General features: G+C 50.6%; 1 protein-coding gene and 1 pseudogene across 1 annotated transcript in view; both read left to right on the top strand.

Moving 5' to 3' along the window:
* The window catches only part of ALKBH8 (alkB homolog 8, tRNA methyltransferase), a 98,761-nt gene that overhangs the window by 13,445 nt on the left and 58,010 nt on the right, over positions 1 to 27,306 (top strand). Inside the window, exons 2-4 of the mRNA XM_075337430.1 lie at positions 1,502 to 1,642; positions 2,923 to 3,163; positions 26,404 to 26,526. Coding sequence (XP_075193545.1) covers positions 1,502 to 1,642; positions 2,923 to 3,163; positions 26,404 to 26,526 — 505 coding nt within the window. The remainder of the gene's footprint in view (positions 1 to 1,501; positions 1,643 to 2,922; positions 3,164 to 26,403; positions 26,527 to 27,306) is intronic.
* LOC142292799 (U6 spliceosomal RNA) lies at positions 14,751 to 14,864 on the top strand (annotated as a pseudogene).

The raw sequence follows: 27,306 nt of genomic DNA, 5'->3' as shown, positions 1-27,306 counted from the left end.
ATTGTCTGGGTCTCCCAATTAGGAGCGACAAAGAAGAAGGGAATTTTGTTTACTTACCGTAAATTCCTTTTCTTCTAGCTCCAATTGGGAGACCCAGCACCCGCCCTGTTTTCTTAGGGATTTTTGTTTTTTCGGGTACACATGTTGTTCATGTTGAATGGTTTCAGTTCTCCGATGTTTCTTCGGATCGAATTTGTTTTTAAACCAGTTATTGGCTTTCCTCCTTCTTGCTCTTGCACTAAAACTGAGGAGCCCGTGATCCCACGGGGGGGGTATAGGCAGAAGGGGAGGGGCTTTACACTTTTGAGTGTAGTGCTTTGTGTGGCCTCCGGAGGCAGTAGCTATACACCCAATTGTCTGGGTCTCCCAATTGGAGCTAGAAGAAAAGGAATTTACGGTAAGTAAACAAAATTCCCTTCTTCTTTAGGGACCCGCTCACAATATAATAGCAGACGGCACAATGCCTGACATTAGGTGATGCGGGAATGAGGCAGTGTTAATCCTCTCTTTGTGCCATATACAAACAGCATCAGGAGCTCTGTGGTCACCCCCCCCCATCTGTTACAGTGTAACTATCGTATTGTAAAACTGTTCTATATCAAAGACCCTGCATTGTTGCAGATCACTGGGGTCTTGGTGTTAAGACTATCACTGATAGGTCAAAATAATATACCTGCATGAACTTTGTGCACAGATTGGCGCGTGGGTCAATGGAAAGGCTGAACGCAGCTCTGTAAGAGTGAATTTCTGCACTCATAGATTTACTATTCAGCCCATGCATCACATGCACACTTTAGAGTGGTCTTTTCACTGATCAATGGGGTCTCAGGTCCTGGCCCCTCCGATCAGCAACACTATGCACTTGTAAATATGTGCAAAAAAATATACAAAATGATAACTACACTTTAAGGCTGCGCACACGGGGCACTACTGCGATCCCCTTGCATGACACTCGGCTCGCGCTGGCAGCACAGCAGGAGCCGAGTGTCATACGAGTGTGCCTGCATCTGAGGTCCGATCATGCGAGCAGACCTCAGCTGCGGGGGGGCGGGCCGGCACTCAGGAGGGGAAGGAGAGATTTCTCTCCCTCTCTCCTCCGTAGTCGGCTATTGCCATTCTCGCACTGCACTCTCGCAGTACACCGGAGTACCGCGAGTGCAGTGGGATTTTTCTCTCGCCCCATTCACTTGAATGGGTGCGAGAGAAAGAGTCTCGCATTACAGTTGCAGCATGCTGCGATTGTTTTCTCGGTCCGATTAGGGCTGAGAAAATAATCGCTCATGTGTGCTGACACACAGGCTAGAATTGGTCCGAGGGGAATGTGATGTTTTATCGCACTCCACTCGCACCGATTTTCTCGCCGTGTGGCTTAGGCCTAACTGTGAGCGGGAGGATTGGTGGCGACGATCACTGAGGACAGGAGCAGTGACCGGTGTGACAGTGTTTCCTCCTTATTCCTCGTCCTTATCTTATTCTTACTCTTCTGTCTATCGCTCCATAGATGACAGCAGAGCAGATGCTGGAACGTGGCACAAGACCGAAGCTGAGCAAAGAGCAGAAGAAGCTGATGAAGAAAGAAGCAAAGGCAAAGAACATCCTACTGCGGCATGAAGGCGTGGAGACTGCGTCACGTCCCTCAAAGGTGCCGGCCGGGGTCTTGTCTGATATCTTGGATATTTCGTCCTACACATCAATAGACAGTTCCGTTAATATTCCTGTAAATGATACTTGTATAATCGTCACATCCTGATGTCAGAACCTGACGAATACTGAGAGATGAGCGGCCCTGGACCGACACCGCTGATCCCTCCCTGTAGAACCTGTGTCACCTTACACTCTTATATTAACTTTATTCTCCTGTGTCAACTACCTAGTGCCACCTATCTATATAAAAAAAGAGGTTATTCAGCAGCATCAGTGTATCTTAAACAGTTTTGTCTCTAAGCTGCTGCAGAGCCTCACAATATACACCTCAACTGCTGTAGAATCTTATAATAAACACCTCAGTTGCTGCAGAACCTTATAATACACACCTCAACCACTGCATAACCTTATAATACACACATCAGCTGCTGCAGAACCTCATAATACCCATCTCAGCTGCTGTAGAATTTCATAATATCCATCTCAGCTGCTACAGAACTCTATAAAACACACCTCAGCTGCAGCAGAACCTCATAATACCCATCTCAGCTGCTGCAGAACCTCAAATTAAACCCCTCAAGTGCTGCAGAACCTCTCAATACACACCTCAGCTGCTGCAGTACCTCAAATTAAACCCATCAGCTGCTTCAGAACCTCCCAATACACACCTCAGCTGCTGCAGAACCTCATAATTCACACCAACTGCAGCAGAACCTTATAATACACCTCACCAGCTCAGAACCTCATAAAAGACACCAGCTGCTGCAGAACCTCATAATTCACATCTCAACTTAAGCAGAACCTCATAATACTCCTCCAGCTGCCAAAGAACCTCATAATACCCACCTCAGCTTCTACACAATCTGATAATACACACCTCAGCTGCTGCGGAACCTCATAATACTCAACTCATCTGCTGTAAAACTTCATAATACACACCTCAACTGCTGTAGAGCTTCACATTACCCATCTAAGCTTCTGCGGAACCTGATAATACCCACCTCAGCTGCTGCAGAACCTCATAATGTACACCTTAGCTGCTGCAGACCCTCACAATACACACCTTAGCTGCTGCAGAACCTCACCATACACACCTCAGCTGCTGCAGAACATTGTAATTCACATAATATACACCTCAGTTCACCCTTTTAGTGTCTCTGCCATCACTATGTGGTATGACTACATATGGCGGTTATCTTGGTTTTTGCTCACAGTGTGGTTATCAGGAGTGCGGTTGTGGACATGTTGGGGTTTACAGATCCGTTTCCTTTTCTTTAGAGTCTGGTAGTTGCTAATGGAGGTCTGGGCAATGGAGTGAGCAGAGAAAAGCTCCTGGATGTCCTGAAGGTGCATGGACTGGTGGAGTCGCTGGTGATGCCCCCCAACAAGCCCTACGCCTTTGTCACCTATGTGTCCCTTGAGGCGGCCATCAGCGCTTACTCCTCTCTCAGCGGTCAGGACATCCTGTCTGTGGACACGGAGCAGAAGATCTCTCTGTACCTGAGTTTTGTGGATAAAGGTATTTATATGTGGTGTCTGTTATCTGTAACTGAGAAACGATGTGGAATGTAAGGACGTCGCTGCCATGTCGTCATTGATTCTCAGTGGGAAGGAAAAGTCTGCACTCACTTATTGCTGGGGACCCTTCATTCTTAGGATCACTGAGGAATCTATAGATGACCCCCCTCCACCCCCGTCCTAACGTTTTGGAGCATCCTACTGATGTGTGAGATACTTACTTTGCAAATAGCCTCTTCAGAGAGAAGAGAATTTGACGCCTTGTGCCATATTGGCTTTTAGCATTACTACATACAATAGTTGGCACTCGACTTCTATTCCTCTCCCTTGCTGGAGTCTTTTTGCATATCCAATTCCCCTGAGGAGCATTGCATGGCTGATAAGTCTCCTAACACTGGCATGTCAGACATGTTCTTCTCCATAAGGAAAGACGTAACCAAGTGATACTGACATTTCAGTGTTTTCCCTAAAATAACATTATTTTTGTCTCCAAAATATGCACTAAAGGCCACATTACACGCTGCAATATCGTTACCGATATCGCTAGCGTGGGTTCCCGCCCCCTTCGGTTGTGCGACAGGCAAATCGCTGCCCGTGGCGCACAACATCGCTCAGACCCGTCACACTACTTACCTGCCTAGCGACGACGCTGTGACCGGCGAACCGCCTCCTTTCTAAGGGGGTGGTTCGTTCGGCGTCACAGCGATGTCACTAAGCGGTCTCCCAATAGAAGCGGAGATGAGCGGGACATAACATCCCGCCCACCTCCTTCCTTCCGCATTGCCGGTGGCCGCAGGTAAGGTGAGGTTCCTCGTTCCTGCGGTGTCATACATAGCGATGTGTGCTGCCGCAGGAACGACGGGCAACATCGTACCTGCAGCAGCAACGATAATTGAGAATAGGGGGGCATGTCACCGATTGGCGATTTTGTACGTTTTTGCGACGATTCAAAATCGCTGATAGGTGTCACATGCAACAACATCGCTAACGCGACCGGATGTGCGACCCAAATTCTGTGACCCCAACGAGATCGCTTGAGCGATGTCGTAGCGTGTAAAGCGGCCTTAAGACTTATTTTCAGGGGATGTCTTGTATTTTTTTATTGATGTACGTTGCCTCTTTGTCTTGTGGAAAATTTATAGTGTCCAGCTGGGTAGTTAAACATATGTTCATGCAAAGTTAATTTCTATAACTCTTCTTTGGGAGACACAGGAAACCATGGGTATTCACTGCTGCCATTATGAGGCTGACATTATGTAAAAAAAATTAACTCCTCTTCAGCAGATTACACCCACCAACCAGAGTCAAGCTAGTCAGTTTTAGCTTAGTATCCGTAGGAGGCAGACATGGTTCCCCTTGGAACCGTTTCTATCTTACGTTTGTTATTTTTGTTTCATTTTTCTGTTTTTTGGCTTTTAGGCTCAGCTTGTGAATGGGTAATTAGAGTCACCTCAGAGCCCAAGCGAACAGCGTGGTCTGATCCACAACATAGTTGCTTTTCTCTGTCCGACAGGTCCCTTAACCCTAACACTTCAGTGGTTAGAGGTCTCCAGGTGGATGGTCCTTGCCATCCATTTACAACACCATTCTCCCTCCAGAGTGAGAGGGGGCAGGGAGGAAAGATGGACCAGTACCAATGATTCCTGTGTACTGGGCTCTTGATGACGGTCTTCCAAGTCTGTGTGAGATGGAGCTGGATTTCATCTGCAGGAAAAGGTACTTGCGCTTTATTTTAAGCTACTTCCAGCAGTGGGGGCTCCTACTTTCACTGTAGACCAGCAGGCTCCATTTTCACGCTCATCTGACCTTTTTTCAGTTCTCTCTGTGCCAGCCTGCTGCCACCGGTGCTTACATTCTTAAATTTAGGGCCTCGCTTAATTTAGGCCTCGCTGCCTAGGCAACCTTCTTCATTGACGCATGAGTGGGCGGTCCTCACGCCTTTTTTCTGTTCTGCTCAAGCCTCGTCTGCCTATCACAGCCTTCCTCTTTCTAGGCCAATTTCTACACTAACGGAAATAGCGTTCTCCTCACCTCTCCTTCCTCTATTGGTGCCAGCCTAGTTCCTCTGGCTCCAGCACAGCGGTGAGCTCCGATCTCCTGGCCGCCTGTTCTCCTCAGGATTGTCCTCATGGCTTCTCAGCAGATCCTTCTACCCTCCTGGAAGGGGTTAGACTGTCATTTTGGGGTCTTCATGAACCTTCCTTTTTCCCTATCTGGAATCTATGCCTAATCTTAGGGAGAATCTCCCTCCTCCCTTCCCACCTATGGTAAGGATATTTTATCTGCTCATCCTTTAAGGAAAGGTTGTCATCAAGTCAGCCCCCATCTCTCTGTTCCTTTTGCAGCAGCCACTGTATGTCAGTCCTGCTGGAGCCCCCCACTGACCACAAAGAGAACGCGCCTTCACCCCCTAAGTGGGCTGCAGCGATATCACAAACGGTGGTGGACTTAACCAAGATTTTTCATGCCTTCGTCTTTGTCATTGAGCATCTGCCCATTTGCTCATCCGTCTCTGGAGCTGTGTTTGCTTCCCAGCGTGAATCGGACCCTTCAAGATGGTAGATCACTTAAGACATTCAAAAAGAAGATACGTTCCAGCTCCTCTTCTTGCTAACCTTAGGGTTACTAAGGGCAAGGTAGGGACAACCGCCAAGGAGCAGAGGCGCCACTTTTAAATTAGGGGGTTCACTGCAAGTGGGAGAAAAACGATTCCATCAGCTAAATAGGAAAGGGTTCTTTACAGTTAGTGCAGCCAGACCTTGGAATGCCCTACCGCAAGAGGTAGAAATGGAAGCACATTAACAGCTTTTAAAAAAGGGCTGGATGATTTCCTGAGTACAATGACTTAATGACAAAATGTATAATTGGTGGAGGAAGGTTGAACTAAATGGACCTAGGTCTTTTTTCAACCTATGTAACTATTTATGTTAGCTCTTCATTGTATGGTTCTTGCAGTGAATCAGACCTTAAATGTCAAGGTAGGTGATCCCTGGCCTCAGAACATTTTGTATCCTTTAAGAGAAGGAAGCAAACTCCCCGGGTCTTTTCTAACTAAAAGGAGTTTGACAAGGTCTTCTCCAGGGAATGGGAGCATCCGAAGAAACGGTTCCAGAAAAGAGGTAGAATGGATATTCTCTATCCCTTTCCTACTGACCTCCTCAAGAAATGGACTGAGTTTCCTGTTGTGGACTCCCCTGGTTTACTGCCTGTCCAGCAATACAGTCCTTTCCCTCCCTGACGGTGCCTCGCTCAAGGATCCTACTAACAGACACATTGAGTTCTTAGCCAAATCTGCATTCAAAGCCACAGAATCCGCGCTCTGCCTGGTCTTTGCTTCTATTTAGGTCTCAAAATCAGTTTCTGCTTGGGTTAAACTATTACATCAGGGTATTCTATATGTGGCCCCACCTGGTGAACTAGTGGGCCTGGCTGGTTAGATTGCTTACGCAGGAAAATATCTCCTCTCAGCTTCCCTAGACACTGCTTGAACATTTGGTGTTCAGCAATGTTGTGGTCATCCACTGGTCCATATGGCTTAAGGCTTGAAACACTGATACGGCATCCAAGAAGTTTGTCACCAGTCTTCCCTTTCAGGGTTCCTCAGAACCCAGTTGGACAAGATCATTTCGGACGCCACCAGTGGAAAGAGCACTTCACTTCCCCAAGAAAAGCTCAAGCAGAAGACTGACCATTCAGTTTCGTTCCTTTCACTTTTTATCTCCTGGGACCTTACCTGGGTGACATTTTGATCATGGCTCCCTCTTTCCAAGCCTGTTCCAAGAGTCTCCAAATAACACTCAACACTCTAACCTGCCTTGGTTTAATTATCAACATATCAAAGTCATCTTTGATCCCGACCCAGTGTCAGATTTTTCTAGGAGTGCTGTTCGATGCTGCATGCGCAATAGTCTTCATTGCAGAAGAAAAAGTTTCTCCCCATTACAGGGAATATGCTCTTTTAACTTCTCTCAACCACAGTCGCTTTGGTTCTGCATGAGTGTATTGGGGAATATGGTATTCGCAATGAAATCTGTCCCATTTGCACAGTTTCACACCGGTCATCTTCATCTTGCCCTCCTATCTCGATGGGACAGGACAACATCATCTCTGAACCGGCTCATACTCCTTACTCCCTGGGTCAGATAGTCCTTAAGCTGGTGGTAACACTCACTCGTCATTTGCTACAAGAGATCATTCCTCCACATATGCTGGGAGCTCATAAAAATGGACTCCAGCCTTTCGGCTGGGGAGCATTGTATCAGAGCTACGCAGTTCAGGGTCGCTGGAAAGTTGAAGAATCGTCTCTTCCCTTCAGCATTCTGGAACTCATAGCCATATTTTTCTCTCTCCTTCATTGCCAGGACCTCTCTTGGACCACCCAATCCGGATTCAGTGCGACAATGTCACAGCCGTGGCATACATCAACCACCAGGGTGGAACTCTGAGCAACACATGTCATGTCAGATGTAGCCTACATTCTATCTTGGACCACAAAGAACACGCCGGCAATCTTAGCTGTGCACATCCCTGGAGAGTGGACAACTGGGCCACCGACTTCCTAAGCCTCTCAGTGAGCGAGTAGTCTCTTAACCCAGAAGTTTTTGACAAGATCTATCAGAGAAGGGGTACATCGGACGTAGATCTCATGGGAGTCCAGAAGAAACAACCAGGTCTCTCGGTTTGTGTCTTGATCCCACAACCCTCTTGTGTTCGGCTTCCATGCTCTGGCTATTCCATGGTCCCAATTGTCTTTTCCATAGGTGTTTCCCCCCTCTTTCTCTGATCTGCCAGGTCATCCAGAAGGAAGGTCAAAAGGTCAAGGTGGAAGGAGTGCCAAGAGACGTCTTCTTGGAGACATCCCTTGAAAGCTTCCAGATCCTCCGGATCTTTTTTCCAGGGTCCCCTCTTCCACCAGAATACACAGATTCTCAATTTCTCTGACGCCTCATTGGGGGACACAGGACCATGTGTGTTATGCTGGTTATCCATAGGAGGACACTAAGTAGATGCAAAGATGTTAGCTCCTCCCCTGCAGTATACACCCCCTGGCTCAGCCAGGCTACTTCAGTTTTAGCTTAGTGTCTATAGGAGGCACATCTCTGCAGACTACTGCAGCAAGAATTTTTTTGGTTTTAGAGGGCAACGGTTTAATCGGGGACCGATTTCCCCAAACAATCAACAGGCGGGAACGCGGAGTATCGCCTCCCCGTACCCCCTCCTGCGACGCTGGATCCTGGGCTGTTACTCACTGGACGACAGGTCTCATGGCACTGATTTCTTTATCGTTCCTATGGGAGACCCAGACCATGGGTGTATAGCTACTGCCCCCGGAGGACACACAAAGTCACTACACTCAAAACGTGTAGCTCCTCCCTCCTAGCATATACACCCCCTGCTAGCCAGTCCTAGCCAGTTTCATGCTTTGTGTCAGGAGGATCACACACACACATGCATCCTTTTTTGATTTTTCATTTTTTCTAAAGATTTGGAAGAAAAGCGGGTCCACTGGACTCCCGGCATGTCCCTTCTCACCCCCCTGGCGACGGTGCTGTTAAGGTTGACTTCAGGGCAGGAGCCCTTCATGCCGTGCTCCTTCACCATCCCTTAGGGGCTCTGGCTTGAAGTTAGAGCCAACACGGTTCTCACTGCCTTGCAGGAGACCGGCCTCCATCCGCAGCCCTTTTGCAGGACCCTGCTGGACGGAGCACTGAACCCCCACCCCACCCAGGGACTGGGCCCTGCGTCTCAAAGCTAAGTATAGAGACGTTATTCAGAGGGTGCTTCTGCAATGTGGGGCACTTTTATTGGGGGGGACAGTGATTTACTTTGATAATGCTGCTTTTTACTGTGTTTCCGGCCGGTTCCACGGTTTTTACTGAGAACCGCGCCGATGATGCCTGATTGTCGGCCGCATGCATAACTCTAGGCCCCGGCTTCAGCCGCGGCCTAGTTTCGTTTCGTTCCCCTGCATGTCAGTCATGCAGGGGGACACTGCAGCGCCGCCCGCCGGCCGCTCTGCACAGGGGAGGACACTCCTTTTTGAGGAGATGATTCCCTCTCCTGTACATCTCCTTAGCACTCAGATTCCCGCTCCTGGGTTAACCCCCGCCCCCCCCCCCTCACTCTGGCGCCATTTTCTCAGCGTTCTTAGTACACTGGTCGGCGCTGGCTGCTCTGCAGTGCAGAGGGAGTGAATCTGGCTGGGGGTCCAGGCTTGGAATCCGGAGGGCACTCATATAGCGGCCTGATAGTCACAACCTCTGGTTGTGCACTTTTATACACTCTCAGGGCATTCTGAAGGAGTTAATTCTTTATTATAGAACCTCCTCCTCAGCAGCATGTCTCACACTAGCAGCAAAGCTCCAAGGCTGTACACTACATGTTCTGCATGTAAGCTGATATTGCCTGAACCGGCACAGACCCACACTGTAATGGTTCTTATGTGGTGGTACCTCAGCCTGGAGTCTCCCCAGGCTGAACCCCTGGCTTGGGTATTCTAGACATTCTAGACAGAGCCCCCACCTCTGCAGCATGTCTCACAGAGCGAGGCTGCAGGCTGTTTTTATTGTCCACTGCAGGAGATGCGAATGAACCGAGCTCATAACCACTGTGGCCCCTCAGCTTGGAGGCTCATTAATGGTCCCTCCAGCTGCTCCGGTTTCGGTGGCTGACCCCTGGGGGAATCCTATTTCCAGGGGTCGGCTGTCCCGGCATCTGCTGAGCATGCAGCCCCCTTCTCAGGGCGTTTTCTGCTTCAGCTCGCTCAGCAAAGCTCACAAGGGACTCTCCTTCTGGGCTCAGACCCCGTCCTCCTGACAGGGAGACGCAGGGTCCCCTGTCCTCCCCGTCCCGCAGCTCCGATTACGAGCTGACTCACTGGACGAGGAGGATGTCTCTACCAGCGGACGCTACCTTATGTACATTGATCCGTCCGTAGGTGACGCAGATGCGAATGATTGGATTGCGTCCATTATACTTGTACTGGACATCCATCCGCCTGTATCAGGGGAGTATTCCCCGCTGGCAGAAAGGCATCAGTATACCTTTAATAGGACGAGGAGTGTGTTCCTTAACCACTCCAGTTTTCAGCCCGCTGCGTCCAAGCCCACAGCCTGTCCTGCAGACCCCACAGCGGGGTTCTTCTGCCTGTCTCCCCCTCCCATCAGAGGTGGTCAAGGAGTGTACTCATTCGCCAAGGGTGGCCACTCCGGTGTCTAGACTTTCAGCCCGGATAGTTGTATCAGTGGCTGACGGCACCTCTATAAGGATCCCACGGTACATTAATTTTGTACTGGACCTCAATCAGCCGGAATTACCTTATCTAGGTGAACACAACGTGTGTTCCTTAACCACTCCAGTTTTCAGACCCCTGTCACCAGCCCAGGGTCCGCTCTGACAGTCGCTTCCCATGAAGCGTGATTCTGAGGACTGTGTTTCCCCTGTCCACCAATGGTGGTCAAGAAGTGGGCTCATTCACCTCAAGTGGCTCAGCCCGGACCGTTATGTCAGTGGCTGATGGCTCCTCACTTAAGGTTGCAGTCCGCCCGGTTGTCCTTTTGGCCAAGTCGGTATGGGGGCGGCAGGAGCTTCGTTCTCCTCAGCTTTACAGCAGTGCGTTTTTTTTGTTCCTTCTCTGCTTCTCTGGAGGAGATGCATTCCCGCACAGGGACTCTATGCCCAAAACGGTTGCCTGAACTTCCAGACTTCAGTCTTTTCATCCTCTGCCAGGTCTGCCAGGCTGGACACCGCACGGCGGTGGTCTTGGCTACTTTCCTCGCTATCCGCAGGCCCCTGTGGCTTCGGAGGGACCAGTTTCCTCGGAACCAACTGGATGAAATTAAGGAAGCTCTTGGCGGGGAGTGTTCTTCCTTGCCACAAACCTAAACCAGGGAACCTGTCCAGGGCAGGAATCAGTTGAGGTTTCGGTGGTTTCCGTTCCTCCATCTGATCGTCCTCTCGCTCGGCCTAGGTTCATAGAACCAAATGGCTCGAAGCTGCGTCTTCAGAGGACCGCAGGAGATGCTGCCACTGAGTCAGCTTCCTCCGAGCTATCTAGCCACGCCAACAACCTCCTTGGTCGGGGGCAGGCTCTCTCCACTTGGCGACGTAGGGTTCTAACACGTCTCCGTTCAGTGGGGGCGGGATTATATCTCCCATGGCTACAGGATGGAATTCTGTCCACCCGCCAAACAGATTTTTTCTGTCAACTCCTCCCGGCTCCAAGGCCGCCGTCTTCTCACAGACCAAGGCATTTCTTGCAGGCCAATGGAGTAATTGTACCGGTTCCCGACTGGGAACGGTTCTGAGATTTTTGCTTAAATCTATTACTAGTCCCCGAAGAGGGCGGTGCCTTCCGACCTGGATCTTTAGCTTTTCAAGCATAGTCAGGTGTGGCGTTTTCACATGGAGTCTCGGTTTTGTTCCGTGTGTTTTTCACCGGATCAATCAAGAACCCAAGGAGATTCCCTAGCAGCCATCGGCATCAGGGATGCCTATCTGCAGGAGTCAATCGCAGTTTCACACCAGCGTTGACTACGTTTTGACAATCGGAGTGGTCCAATTTGTGGCTTTTCCCTTGGGGTTAGCCACGGCCCCTCGAGTATTCTCATTGGGGCAGCTGTGCTTAAGGTCCTGCACCCCTAGGGATTTGCAGTGATCTTTTGCCCTGGACGGCCTTCTCGAGACTCTGTCGGCACTTGTGAAGCTGCTCTTAGTCGATCAGTAGTCCCTCCGCTGGCGGTCGACGTCGTTCTATCAGACACCATATACAGGTGCTGGTCAGACGGTGGCGTCAATGGGAGCGATTCCTTGCCCAGTTCCTCCTGCGTCCTCTGAGACTGGATGTTTTCCGCTGTACAAGCGAACTCCCTCCTCCCACGGGGTGGTGGCTTCGCCACTGACCACGGGCTCGTTTCAGTGGTGGCTTCGGCCACTCTGTCTCATGGGCGCTCCTTCCTGGCCCCGTCCCGGGTGATCCTCACCAGGATGCTAGCCTATCCGCCTTGGGAGCAGTATATCTCCACCGTGGAGCGCAGGGCGTTTGGACTCTGTCCGAATCAGCCCTCTGGATCAATGTGCTGGAAATCAGAGCTGTATTTCTAGCTATCTAAGCCTTCACCATCTGTTGGCAGCTAGGCACATTCGAGTCCAGTCGGACAACGTGACAGCGTTTTCCTACATCAGCTTCCAGGGCGGGACACTCAGCCGCCTGGCAATCTTGGCGGCTCAACATTCTTCAGTGGACAAGGGACTCCTAGTCCACCGTATCCGCAGCCCACATCCTAGATGTGAAAACTGCGAGGCAGACTATTTCAGCTGTCCAACCGTGGTCCACAATCCTCAGGTTTTGCGGTAGACACACTGGTTCATGTTTGATCCCAGCTTCGTCTCTTTACGTATTTCACCCTCTACCTCTTGTCCAGAGTCCTGCGCAAGATCAGTAAAGGGGGCCGTCGGGTCATTCTCATACTCCAGACTGACCCAGGCAGGCTTGGTACTCTGACCTGCTCCTTCTGTCCGTTGGGTTGCCATGGCATCTTCCGGACCGTTCAGACCTTTTCTCAAAAGGTCCGTTTTTTCTGTCAGAATTCTGAATTCTCAGATTGACGGCGTAGCTCTTGAGTCCTGGATCTTGGCGACTTCTGATATCCTTCCTGAAGTCATCTCCGCTATGACTCGAGCTCCAAAGTGTCCTTTGACCTTTTTGGCCTTGCCGACCCTCCTGTCCCTTCCACAGTCCGGTCTACAGCTAGGACTATCCCTCATTAACGGACAGGTCTCGGCTCTGTCAGTATGTGCCAGCGGCGTATTGTCCGGCTGGCTCCGGTGCGCTCCTTTAAGGGCGCATCTCACATCATTCCGCCTTTCCGGCGGCCTATGGAGCCCTGGGACCTTAATCCGGTCCTCCCGGTTCCCGGAAACCCCCCTTTGCGCCTCTTAGGGAGGTTTCTTTGTTTCATCTTTCACAGAAAGTAGTCTTTCTAGTGGCTATATTTTCCCGCCAGAGAGTTCTGGCTGCACTCTCTCGGAGTCACCCCCTTTTTTTTTTGGTCTTTTGCATCAAAACAAGGTGGTCTTCGTCCGACTCCGGATTTTTTTCCCTAAGGTGGTTACTGCCCCACCTTATCCGGGGCAATTTTCCTGCCTTCCTTTTGTCCGGCTCCTGTTCATCGCTTGAGGAAGCGTTGCATATCCTGGATCTGGTGCGGGCGCTCCGGATCTATGTGTCTCGCACCGCCGTTATTAGGCGGTGCACCTCTCTCTGGTGCTGACTGCTAGTCAGCGTAGCGGTCTCTCGGCATCTAAGCCGACCCTGGTTCGTTGGCTTAGGTCGGCCATTTCCGAGACCTACAAGTGTACTCAAGTGCCTTCCCCGCCGGGGATCAGAGCACATTTGATCAGACCTGTCGGCGCCTTTTTGGGCTTTCAGGCACCAGGTTACGGCTCAGTAGGTCTGTCAGACTGCAGCTCGAATTAGTCTGCATACTTTTTCGAAGCACTACCCAAGGCATGCTCATGCTTTGGCAGACGCGGGCTTGGGCAGACGCATTTTTCCGGCGTCTGTCGCCCATTTGTGAAGTTAGGTTTGCCTGCTTCTCAGTTGTCTGTTTATTCCCACCCATGGACTGCTTTTGAACGTCCCATGGTCTGGGTCTCCCATATGAACGATAAAGAAAAAGAGAATTTTGTTACTTACCGTAAATTCTTTTTCTTATAGTTCCGTCATGGGAGACCCAGCACCCTCCCTATTGCCTGTTGGCAGGTTTCTTGTTCCGTGTGTCTTCACCGGCTGTTATTGTTGTAGACAGAAGTTCCGGTTCTTCCGGATTTTACTCTGTCTCTTCTTGTGGGTGGATGTCCTCCTTCAGCTTTTGCACTAAACTGGCTAGGACTGGCTAGCAGGGGGTGTATATGCTAGGAGGGAGGAGCTACACGTTTTGAGTGTAGTAACTTTGTGTGTCCTCCGGGGGCAGTAGCTATACACCCATGGTCTGGGTCTCCCATGACGGAACTATAAGAAAAAGAATTTACGGTAAGTAACAAAATTCTCTTTTTTCCAGAGCCCAGAGCAGATGAAAACTTCCTCATCCCCTCTTGCAGACTCTGAGTTGATGCAAGTTCTGCACCAAGTGTGACCAGACTGCCATCTCCACAGGAGCTGAGGTGAGATCATTACGATTTTTCCAGAGCCCAGAGCAGATGGAAAACTTCCTCAGCCCCTCTGGCAGGGTCTGAGTTGATACAAGTTCTGCCAGCAGGCGTCAGAATCTGCACACTGGCTCCCTGACAGGAAATTGGAGCAAAGGTCACACTGACTGGATGCACATGGGCTGTGATTGCAGACTCCTACATAACATTCCACCTGTGGCGGGGGGAGGGGGAGAGCTCCCAGGACTCAGTGCAGCTGCAGCTGTGGTACACTTATAGAGGTTTTTCTGTCCACCATTGTTGTGCAGGGCTGGAGGGGGAAGGGGAGTCCCTTCCCACCATTTTTTGTTTTTTTGTTCATTCTATTTTCTCATGCCTTCTTGTCAGAGCTAAGCCCCGTCCCCTCCAACACTCGATAAGCCACGCCCCCCCCACACAGGGTGCTAGCTTCGGCAGCACATATGCTCAAATGCAGAGCTACACAGAAGATTAGCATGGCCCCTGCACAGCAGGCCAAGGATGACATGGACATTCGTGAAACATTCAACATCCTCCTTCCCACAGGAACTGTGACACAGGAGGAGGGGGGGAAGGGCTATCAGTGTTCTGGGTGAGTTATAGCCTCACTTGCATATTAGCTATGCAGAGCACTGCTCCCTCATTACATTCAGTTTGTGGCTCATCAGCCAGGGGCTGCAGTCACATGTTTTATGCCCTGCACAACTGCAGCAACAACTATAAGACGCTGAGCTACTAGGGGATGATAGCACCTCTTCCTTCTGTGAGTCCGATGCCCCTGTAGCTTACCACCCGCCACCACCGCAGCAACCGCTTACGGCTCCCAGTCCCCCGGAATGGGCACAGTTCCCAGAACCTGGTGCTGGCTATGCAACATCGTCCTCACACCCCTCGGGGCCCCTGGACAGAACGCAGCCTGATGACACCTCTATAGAGGGTCCTTCTGATAAGAATCAGCCCTCTGCTTCACCGGTTGCAGATCAGAAAAAGGGCATGACCCCCATGGTTCTCCCTCTGGGGTACACAGATGGGGTTCTCCCACATGTTCCGCGGTCTCTGAGGAGCCGGAGGAAGGGGAATGATGTTTGTACCGGGATGATTCCTTGGTTTCAACCTCCCCGAGCGATCAAGCTGCGATGGACTTATTGCAGCAATCAACCAAAACTCTGCGTGTGGAAGATCTCCCATCCACTACTACTGACCCTGCGGGCTCCTTTTAAAAGGGTGAAGAAACCTCAAAAAAAAAAAGGGATTTTAACGCCGCTTCGGTATCCGTAAACTCATGGAGTCCCGATACCCCTTTGGCTTAGCTGTCTCTAAGGGCTGGGCTGATCCGGCCTCGGTGGACCCTCACCCGGCTTCCGCCTGCCTGAAGGACCACTCCTGTCTTTTACTTGATGGATCCTCCTTCAAGGACCCGACAGACAGACAAGTGGAGCAGCTCGATCACTCTGCCTTGAGGCCGCGAGTCCCTCTCCCCTTCCGTGTGGGTCGCACAGGCACCAGGACTACCAGTTTCCCTCAGACCCTCACAGATGTAACAGTTCACATTGCTGCGGTGGCAGAGTACCTCATGCAGGCCTCCCTCGGCGCTGCTACCTGCGCAGTTATTGCCGCCTCAAATACCATAGCCATCCGTAAGGCCCTCTGGTTCCGATAATGGAGAGCGGACTCTGTCTCTAAGAAGCCTCTCACAGTACTCCTTTCCAGACCGATGGTTTGCGATCATCTGGACAGGCTCTTTTTTTGTCTGACGCCACGGGAGGAAAAGAGTACCTCCCTCCCCCAACTCTAGCCCAGGATGTTTTTTACTAGACACGCAGGGCCCGACCTTCTCAGCCCTCCTCGAGTCCACCTCGTCCTGGCAGTCTAGACAAAGACCGAGGAGTCTCGTCCTCCTCCATCTGGGCCGCCGCCTCAGACCACAAATGGGTGTGATACCTTGTGTCTTCCGGTTACCACATTGAATTCTGGACCCGATCCCCTGGTCAGTCTTTTCTCTCAAACCCCCCCAAGGCTCTAAAACACCACGAGGCCTTCTCCTCAGCAATCCACTCCCTCCAAACGGCGGGGGTGATGGTACCTGTTCCGGACGGCGAGAGGTTCAGGACTTTCTATTCCAACCTCTCGTGATCCTTAAAAAAGGACGGGTCAGTTCGTCCCATCCTGGACCTCTAACACCTGAGCAAACATGTGCATGTAAGGAGATTCAGAATGGACTTCCTAGGGTCCATTATTACCTTTTGTGGTCGAAGGAGAATTCCTTGCCTCCCTAGCTATCAGGGACACGTACCTGCACATACCCATCGCTCCAGCTCACCAAAAGTTCCTCCGCTTCGCGGTTCAGGACTTCTTTTTTTTTTCGTTTGTGGCCCTACCCTCGGCTCTGCCACAGCACCAAGGGTCTTAACTAAGGTCATGGCGGCCACCATGAGTGCCCTTCACGCCAGGAGAGTGGCTGTTCTGCCTTGCTTGGATGACCTCCTCATAAAGGGCTCAACCAGCGTGCAGATCTCTGTGGGCACCCTATCCCGCTTAGGGCGGCTTCTGACTCCAGTCAAATCATCCCCGGTCCCGTCAAAATCAGTCACCTCTCTGGCCATGTCCCTGGACACTCTTCGGGGCTTGATATTTTCCCCTCAAGACAAGGCGATTGCTCTACAACAAGCGGTACACTGCCCTCTACATACGATTCAGTATGAGAGTGCTAGGTAAGATAGCGGCGGCTATAGAGGCAGTGCTGCTCGCTTAGCCACACCACCGCCCACTGCAGCTTGCGCTTCTAGCTGCCTGGGAAAAGAGCTCCTTTTCCTTGGACGAACTTTTCACCTGACACCTTCAGTCAGGTATGCGCTTTGCTGGTGGCTTCAGTCCTCTTCCATATCGAGAAGGAGTTTTTCTCCCCCAAGTGGACTGGCTACTCCTGACCACAGACGTCAGCCTCTTAGTCTGGGGAGCAGCGTACTGGCTCCACACTGCTTCGGGACGTTGGACACCCCAGGAGTCTTCCCTTCTCAGAAATCATCCTGAAAATCAGCGCGATCTTCTCGCGCTCAGGTAATTTCCCCCTTCTGCTAGCAGGTCGTTTGATTCGGGTCCAATTGGACAATGCAACAGCTGTGGCGTAGGTCAATCGGCAGGAGGTACCAGCAGCAAGACAGCTTATCTCGAGGTCCTCAGGATCCTCACCTGGGCCGAATCGATGGGGGTCTGTGTTTTCAGCGTTACACATACCGGGAGTAGAGAACTGGGCGGCGGACCTTCTAAGTCGCCAAGGACTGGCTGCCGGAGAGTGGTTTTCTCCCAGAAGTGTTCCCACACATCTGCACTCACTGGAGTACACCAGACGTGGATCTAATGGCCTCAAGGTTGAACGCAAAGGTACCCGCGTTCTTAGCCAGGTGACGTGATCCACAGTCCATTGGCGTGGATGCTCTTGTCTCCTGAAGTCGTTTCAGGCTGCCTTACATGTTTTTCGCCTCTGCCCCTGCTGCCGCGAGTAATCTGGAAGATCAAGGCAGAAGGAGTCCCGGTGATACTAATAGCACCGGACTAGCCCAGGTGCGCCTGGTATGCTGAATTAGTACAATTGCTCATGGCACCTCGTAAGCATCCCAGACCTGCTGACCCAAGGGCCCATTTCCCATCAGAACTCCAGAGCCCTGAAGCTGACGGCCTGGCCATTGAGACCTGGACTTTAACAAGAGCGAGATTCTCTCCTGCGGTCATCTCCACCATGTACAGTGCCCGAAAGCCGGCCTTCATCCTGTTTTTACCACCGTACGTGAAAAACTTTCCTTTCCCAGTGCAGGGAATCTAATGTCCAACCTATGCCTCTGGCGATCCCCATAATTCTTGCATAATTCTTGATTTTTTTTTTTTGGCAGTCAGGTTGCAAAAGGGGTTGGCCCTCAGCTCCCTTAAGGGGCAGGTTTCATCTCTCTCGATATTCTATCAATACCGCCTTGCTTGAAATCCGCAAGTCAAGACTTTCCTCAAGGGTGTTTCCCATCTAGTTTCCCTGTATAAACGGTCGCTGGACCCATGGGACCTCAATCTCGTTTTGGACGGTATCCAGAGGTCCCCTTTTGAACCTCTTAAGGAATCTTCTCTTGCTCTTCTCTCCTGGAAGGTAACATTCTTAGTGGCGATTACGTCCATCAGACAAGTTTCGGAACTGGCAGAACCCTTTCTGATCTTTCATCAGGACAAGGTGGTTCTACGCCCCCTTCCGGATTTTTTTCCGAAGGTTACTTCCCCGTTTCATATGAACGAGGTCATTGTTCTGCCTTCCTTTTGTCCACACCCAGTCCTTGGGGTGGAAAGGGTTCTATATTCGCTAGACCTTGTGAGGGCTCTCATATATTACGTACCTAGGACAGCCCCTTTAGGAGCATAGACTCCTTGTTCGTCATTCTTGAAAGGCCTAAGAAAGGAGAGGCAGCTTCATAGGCAACGCTGGCTTGCTGGATTCGCTCTGTGATCCAGGAGGTCTACCGCTTGCAACTCAAGCCCATTCCTAGTGGGCTGCGGACTCATTCCACGCTAGCAGTTGGCGCCTCTTGGGCCATTAGGCATCAGGCTTCAGTGGAACAGAGGTGTAAGGCTGCGACCTGGTCTTGCCTGCATACTGTTTCAAAGCATTACTGAGTCCATACCCAGGCTTCGGCTGAGGCGAACCTAGGTAGGAAAATTCTGCAAACAATAGTGGAGTACCTATCTCAGTAGGCGCTCCTGGCTATCTGGGACTGGTTCCTAGTCCTTGGGTTGCGTTGTTTATTGTTTACCCACCCATGGACTGCTTTAGGACGTCCCATGGTCCTGTGTCCCCCAATGAGGCGTTAGAGAAAAACGGATTTTTGTGTACTCACTGTAAAATCGTTTTCTCTTAGCCATCATTGGGGGACACAGCACCCTCCCTTTTGCCCTGTTGGGCCTTAGTTTTTTTCTGTCTCAGTACTTTTTTGTTATGAGTATTCACTCACGTTTTTTGTTACTTGTTCTCCTACTGCTTGTGTACTAAAACTGAAGTAGCCTGGCTGAGCCAGGGGGTGTATACTGCATGGGAGGAGCTAACATCTTTGCATCTACTTAGTGTCCTCCTATGGATAAGCAGCATAACACCCATGGTCTTGTGTCCCCCAATGATGGCTAAGAGAAAACGATTTTACGGTGAGTACACAAAAATCCGTTTTTAACTGCATGGGAATTGAAGCTCCAGTTTTAAAGGCTGGGGGGTTTTCTAATCAGATCATTCAGACCATGCACAAGGTGAGGAAACCCTTTTAATCTACTATCTACCATTGCACATGGAAGATCTTCTTTCACTAATATGAAGCTCACCAGGTTGCTCCCTTATCCTTTTCGCTCCCCTCCTTGCTGGCTTTCTTACAGTCTGGTCTCGAGTCCGGGCTGTCCCTTAGCTCCCTTAAGGGCCAGGTTTCCGCACTCTCTATTCTTTTCCAAAGGAATCCCACTCTCAGATCAGGGCCTTTCTGCAGGGCGTCACTCACTTTGTGACCCATGTTAGATCTCCTGTTGACTCATGGAAACATCAGGTGTGTAATATGGCAGTCTGATTATACCCAATCACTGACGCCGGTGCAGAGGGGTGATGCGATTATGGACTAGGGAAGGGGTGAATATTCATTTTGCTTTAACATACATTTATTTCACTAGCCAGCTTCTGACTATAAAATTTCCAGGGCTTACTGAAACACCATTGGCCAGCATAAAGCTATAAGAGTTACATATCCTGAAAAGGCTGCCCAAGCCCTATTTAAAGATACTTTCTTCAGCGCTCTATTGGGAGACCCAGACGATTGGGGTATAGCTACTGCCCTCCGGAGGCCACACAAAGCACTACACTAAAAAGTGCAAGGCCCCTCCCCTTCTGGCTATACCCCCCCGTGATATCACGGGTTCTCTAGTTTTAGCTTTGTGTGCGAAGGAGGTCAGACATCCATGCATAGCTCCACAGATTTTAGTCAGCAGCAGCTGCTGACTATGTCGGATGGAAGAAAAGAGGGCCCATATAGGGCCCCCAGCATGCTCCCTTCTCACCCGTGGATGGTGTTGTAAGGTTGAGGTACTTATTGCTAGTACAGAGGCCGGAGCCCACATGCTGTTTTCCTTCCCCATCCCCATGAGGGGCTCTGGGTGAAGTGGGATCTTACCGGTCTCCAGGCACAGAGACCGAGCTCCATCCACAGACCCAAAAGAACCTGCTGGATATGGAGCTGAGTATCGTCAGGGACAGGGCCCTGCTACATCAAGGTACTCTGTGTTCCCATGCACATCGCGCCCACACACACCAGCATTGCTGGGAGTGTTAGTGCGCCGGGGACAACAGCGCGGAGCGCTGGTGCTATTATTCACTGCAGCTTTGCTGAGTGAATTTATGTATTGAAAACGGCCGCGCCGGCCGCTGCTGGTTGTTTTTTACATTGTGGCGCGGCTGGGACTTGTGGTGCGCCGGGGGACTTCGGCGTCGGCCGTGCACATAGGACGGCCGCGCTTATTACTCGAGTCCCCGGCTTTGCGGCCTAGTTTTCGTTTCGTTCCCGCCCCAGCCCTGCCAGTCAGAGGAGGGGCGGGACGCTGTACAGTAGCTCAGCGCAGGGAGCTGGAGTCTGCTTTGCATTCTCCAGCCCCCTCTCACTGAACACAGTGAGACGCCGGGTTCCCGCTCTTGGCTGGGGCTCGCCCACGGCCCGCCCCTCTGCACAGGACGGGGAAGAGAAGCCGGCAGCCATTATGGTTTCCACTCTGGGAGAACGGAACCAGTCACAGGTTTTTGGGCGACCTCGCACCCGCTCTTGTGCGGGCGGTAAGCAACTGACACCACTAATGCTGAAGTGGGCTTTTGGGCTGTGTGCTGATATGCTATGCACTGTACTGTACTGTCGCTATTCTGGGCAACAGCAGCAAATAAGCAATGCTGCTGAGGCACAAGCTTTCAATGCTTCTTCGTTTGCATGTGCTGCAGTGTTTACTGTCAGATTGGGCAACAGCAGCAGTAGAGCAATTTGTGCTAAGGCACAAGCTTTCAATGCTGCTTCGCTTGCATGTGCTGCACGGTTTATTGTTATGATATACATTCACTGTATGTCGCTATTCTTGGCTAATGCGCCCAGATAAACAGACAAAAGCAGCAGTAGAGCAATGGTGCTACGGCACAAGTTTTCAATGCTGCTTGACTTGCATTGGCTGCAGTGTTTACTGTCATGCTTGTATGCTATACATTCACTGTATGTCGCTATCCTTGGCTAATGTTCCTGGATAAATAGACAACAGCAGCAGAAAGGCTAGGGTGCTAACGCGCAAGCTTTCAATGCTGCTTGGATTGCATGGGCTGCAGTGTTTACTGTCATGCTGTATGCTATACATTCACTGTATGTCGCTATCCTTGTCTCATGCTCCTAGATAAATAGACAACAGCAGCAGAAGAGCAAATGTGCCAAGCCACAAGTTTTCAATGCTGCGTGTACTACATGTACTGAAGTGTTTATTTGTACTTCATGCTTGTATGACTATTCACTGTACGGTCGCTATCCTCGGCTAGGCTCTTAGATAGCTAGACAACAACAGCAGAAAAAGACAAGTTGCCAATGCACGGGCTTTCTATGCTGCTTGTACTGCATGTCATACGGTTTCAGGACCCCCAGTGCGTGCAATTGCTCAACCGGGGTCTCTGCTATATGTGGCCAAAGGAACCACCTGTGATCTCTGTCCAGAGACAGGGACGAAGTTGCAGTTTTTCCGCTGATATATTGTCTGTGACTATGACTGACATCTTACAGACTTTGCACCCCAAGCAGACCGTGGGCAATATGGTTGCAATGACCCTGGCTGCCCTGATCTGGAGCATCTCAAGGCGCCAGAGTGATTCCAGGCATCCCAGAGAGCAGGCATCCGACACGGTCGACAGTCCCAGATGGCCTAAGCGGGCTCGCTGGCATTAGCCCTCGACTACATCACTGGTCAAGGTCCCAGCTGGAGTACTCTCTGTACGATGAGGCAGACGTAGCTGTTCAGGACTCTGTTCCTGAGACCGCTCTCAATCCGGATACACCGGATGGTGACGCTATAGTGAATAATCTTATTGCGTCCATCAACGAAAGGTTGGGTATTTCTCCCTCAACTCCTCCAGTGGAGGGGTCAGCTTCACAGCAAGAGAAATCTCTATATATTGAGTACTTGTTTAGCACTCTGACTCCAGAGACGCAGTCCAGAAACGACACGCTTATCACGATAAGCGTTTCTCCGACCGTATTAATGAGACACGTGTCGCTCCCCCTGACGTGGTCAAGCGCTAGACCCAGTATCCAAATGTGGATCCCCCAATCTCCATGCTTGCAGCTAGATCTATAGTTGTAGTGGTGGATAGGACTTCACTTCAAAATGCCATTGACAGGCAGATTGGCCTCTGGTTGCAATCTGTCTATGAAGCTATCGGCAGGTCGGCTGCTCCGGCAGTCGCAGCCGTGAAGGCACTCCAAGCTATTTCAGCTAGTATTGCGCAGAGGGTCGTTGTCACAGGTACTCTCGGTCCCAGCAGCGTCTTTAACTCGCAATGTCGGCATGGCGAATCATGCTGTTATTGCTGTCCGAGACTCTACGAGCCGGACGTCAGTGGCATCCGCCAACTCCGTGTTTTTACGCAGAGGCTAGTAGTTGAGAGATTGGAACAGAGGCTGCTTCCAACGAAGTGCTTAACCAGGTTGCCTTTATCTAGTGATAGTCTGTTGGTAAGGGTTGAATGAAATCATTCAACTATCCAAGACGACTCAAAAAGCCCAGAAGGGCATAGATTCCTAGCGGGCTCAATCACGCCCGGGGAAGGCAGCCGGAGGAACCGCTACCAAAGCGTTTTCCTCATAATTTTCAGCCCTCTCACTCCGCAACCGCGGGGGGGCAGACTCCCCCGCTTTAGCGGCATTTACCTACCGCAGGTTAAGGGCCTGTGAGTGAGAGTCAGTTTGTTTTCAAACTACCGCACCGACCGAGCCGAGGCTCTTCTGCAGGCGGAAAGAGCGGTAATCCCTGTTCCTCTTCAGGAACCAGATACGCATTTTGCCCCGACCTGGTCGTGGTGCCAAAATAGGACGGCTCCTTCCGTCCCGTTCTGGACTTTATACTGCTTAACGAGCACGTGAAAACCAGGCGGTTCCGGATGGCATCACTCCGCTCCGTCATTGCCTCTCTGTCTCAAGGAGTTTTCCTAGCATCAATAGACATCAGGATGCTTATCTACACGTGCCGATTGCTCCGAGGCACCGGCGTTGGCTACGATTCGTTATTAAAGACGAGAATATTTCGTTTCGTAGCCATACCCTTTGGCTGGCGACAGCCCCACGGGTGTTCACCAAGTTCGTGGCAGCAGAGGGAGCAGTCCCGCGCTCTCACGGTCACTCTGTGATCCTTTACTTGGGCAATCTACTGGTCAAGGCACTCTCCTTTAGAAGCATGCCAACACAACCTGAACATGGCGCTGGACCCTTCCCAGAGTTTCGGGTGGGTCTTCAACTTTTCAAGGTTGAACCCAATCGCTGGCATCTCCTGGAGAGTTTTCACACTCTCTCAGCGATAGTGAAGCTTCCGCTGGACAAACAGCGTTCACTACAGACGAGGGGACAGTCTCTCCTTCAAGGAGGCGCCTCATCCAGAGGCGAGCTCTTTTTTTTTTTTTTTTTTTTTTTTTTCACGCAGTTTCATCTGCGTCCGCCTCAATAGCACTTTCTTCGCTTATGGGAGGGAAGTCGATGTCCCTACACAGGAACGTGCCACTTTTCCAGACGGTCAAAGACCATCTTCAGAGGAGTCCACTCTTCAACTCAGTGGTCTGGAGCTCTGGGCAGTGTATCTTGCACTGCAAGCCTTCCTGCAGTGGCTGGAATGCAAATAGATCCGAATTCAGTCGGACTATCCACAGCGGTGGCATACACCAACCACCAAGGCGGACTACGCAGTCGACAAGACTCCCAAGAGGTACGGCGGATTCTGCTATGGGTAGAAGACAGAGCATACACCATATCAGCTGTTCACATCCCGGGCGTACGACACTAGGAAGCAGACTTCCTCAGTCGCCAGGGCGTGGACGCAGGGGAATGGGCTCTGCACCCGTTTGTTTGCAAGAATTCTGTAGCCGCAGGATGAAGACGGACGTCGACGTCATGGCTTCTCGGCAACAACAAGGTCCCGATTTTCATGACGCGGTCTTACGATCAAAGAGCTCTGGCGACAGGCGCCTTGGCTCAGGATTGGTCACAGTTCCAGCTACCGATTGCTGCCACACCATCCTCGTCGCCCCAGACTGGCCGGGGAGGTCGTGGTACCGAGATCTGTGGCATCTCACCGTCGGTCGACCGTGAGCACGACGTCATTGCCACCATGAGACGGGCTAGCCAGCCGCGGTCTGCCAAGATCTACCACAACTCGTGGAAAATATTCTTATCTTAGTGTTCTGCTCAGGGAGGGTCTCCCTGGCCATCGGCATTGCCTACTTTGCCTTCCCTCCTGCAATCTGGTTGGGAAAGAGGTTGGTCGCTCGGCTCCCTTTAAGGGCAAGTCTCGGCACTATCCGTGTTCTTTTCAGAAGCGTCTAGCACGTCTTCCTAAGGTGCGCACGTTACTACAGGGGGTTTGTCATATTGTGCCCCCGTACAAGCGGCCGTTAGATCCATGGGATCTGAACAGGGTACTAGTTGCTCTCTAGAAGCCGCATTTCGAGCCTCTGAGGGAAGTTTCCCTTTCGCGCCTGTCACAGAAAGTGGCCTTTCTGGTTGCGATCACGTCGCTTCGGCGAGTGTCTAAGCTGGCGGCTCTGTCATTCAAGGATCCCTTCCTAGTGTTCCACCAGGACAAGGTAGTGCTGCGCCCTATTCAGGAGTTTCTCCCTAAGGTTGTATCCGCGTTTCTTCTTAATCGGGATATACCCTTTCCTTCCTTTTGTTCTCATCCGGTTCTCCGGTATGAAAAGGATTTACAGTTGTTAGTTCTGGTGAGAGCACTCAGAATCTACATTTCCCGCACGGCGCCCATGCGCCGCTCTGATGCATTTTTTGTCCTTGTCGCTGGTACGCGCAAGGGGTTGCAGGTTTCTAAAGCCACCATGGCTCGATGGATCAAAGAACCAATTCTTGAAGACTACCGTTCTGCGGGGCTTCCGGTTCCTTCAGGGCTGAAGGTCCATTCTACCAGAGCCGTAGGTGCGTCCTGGGCATTACGACACCAGGCTACGGCTCAACAGGTGTGCCAGGCAGCTACCTGGTCGAGCCTGCACATTTTTCACCAAACATTATCAGGTGCATACCTATGCTTCGGCGGACGCCAGCCTAGGTAGAAGAGCCCTGCAGGTGGCAGTGGCTTCCCCATAGGGGAGGGCTGTCTTGCAGCTCTAACATGAGGTATTTCTTTACCCACCCAGGGACAGCTTTTGGACGTCCCAATCGTCTGGGTCTCCCAATAGAGCGCTGAAGAAGAAGGGAATTTTGTTACTTACCGTAAATTCCTTTTCTTCTAGCTCTTATTGGGAGACCCAGCACCCGCCCTGTTGTCCTTCGGGATTTTTTTGTTGTTTGCGGGTACACATGTTGTTCATGTTGAACGGTTTTTCAGTTCTCCGATGTTACTCGGAGTTAATTTGTTTAAACCAGTTATTGGCTTTCCTCCTTCTTGCTTTGGCACTAAAACTGGAGAACCCGTGATATCACGGGGGGGTATAGCCAGAAGGGGAGGGGCCTTGCACTTTTTAGTGTAGTGCTTTGTGTGGCCTCCGGAGGGCAGTAGCTATACCCCAATCGTCTGGGTCTCCCAATAAGAGCTAGAAGAAAAGGAATTTACGGTAAGTAACAAAATTCCCTTCTTTAGTATGGTATGCAAAAATTAACCGCAGCTATGGCTTATTTTTTAAATTTTAAACATACACCAAAAAGCCCGAAAAATCCTACTAGGACTTTTCTTTGAGGTTAGGTCTTATTTTCTGAGAAACACATGACTTTGGGGGTGTGGGTGACTGTGGACCTTGCTTTTATCTTTTTCTCTTGTATAAATGATTTGTCCTTTTATTCCCAGTTGAAGTAAAAGATACATCCCCTCTGGCATTACCCCCCGGCCTGATAATTGTAGAAGACTTTGTATCTCCAGAAGAAGAACTCGTACTGCTGGAAAATATTCATTGGGAGACGGATAACACCCGTAAGTATTGTATGATGCTTAGCTGATCAGTAGAGTTGAGCGAGTAGTAGTAGTAGTCTAGTACTCGCGTATTCATTTCGAATAGCGTGTGCAATGTAAGTCAGTGGCACAATTGACGGAAAAATAAAAAAAGTTACCCATAGAGCAATTAATTGAAAGATTTAGTTTGTAAAATGGTATGAATTATGGGGTTTCTGCTTTTTGGGCACCTCAGGGGCTCTGCCAAAGTGACATGGCACCCGCGAACCTTTCCAGCAAATTCTGAACTACAATATGGCGCTCATGCCCTTCTGCACCGTCGTGCTCCCAAACAGTAGTTTTTCACCACATTTGGGGTATCCCTGTACTTGTCAGAAATTGCACAACAAATTGTGTGGTGCACTAGATAAATTGTTTGAGGGATCTCATTTCCAAAATAGGGTCACATGTGGTAGCTTTCCACTGTTTAGGCACCTCAGGGACTCTACAAATGCACCATGGCATCCGCTATCTATTTCAGCCAAATTTGCTTTAAAAAAGTCAAATGGCGCTCCTTCCCTTCTGAGCCCCGCCATATGCCCAAATCACAGCTTTTCAACACACATGGGGTATCGTTGTACTCGGGAGAAATCGCACAACCCATGTTTTCTGTGTACCCTTGTGAAAATGCAAAATTTGAGTTTAAAGCAAAACTTTTGTGGGAAAAACTAATGTTCATTTTTTTCCTTCCACATTGCTTTAGTTCCTGTGAAGCATCCACAGGGTTAATTAGCTTCCTGGATATGTTTTTGAGCAGTTTGA

This window comes from Anomaloglossus baeobatrachus, chromosome 2 (genome assembly GCF_048569485.1).
Source record: "Anomaloglossus baeobatrachus isolate aAnoBae1 chromosome 2, aAnoBae1.hap1, whole genome shotgun sequence".
In the NCBI taxonomy this organism is placed as follows: domain Eukaryota; kingdom Metazoa; phylum Chordata; class Amphibia; order Anura; family Aromobatidae; genus Anomaloglossus; species Anomaloglossus baeobatrachus.
Note: the sequence above shows the minus strand (reverse complement) of the source record. Positions and strands in the feature narration are given on the sequence as shown.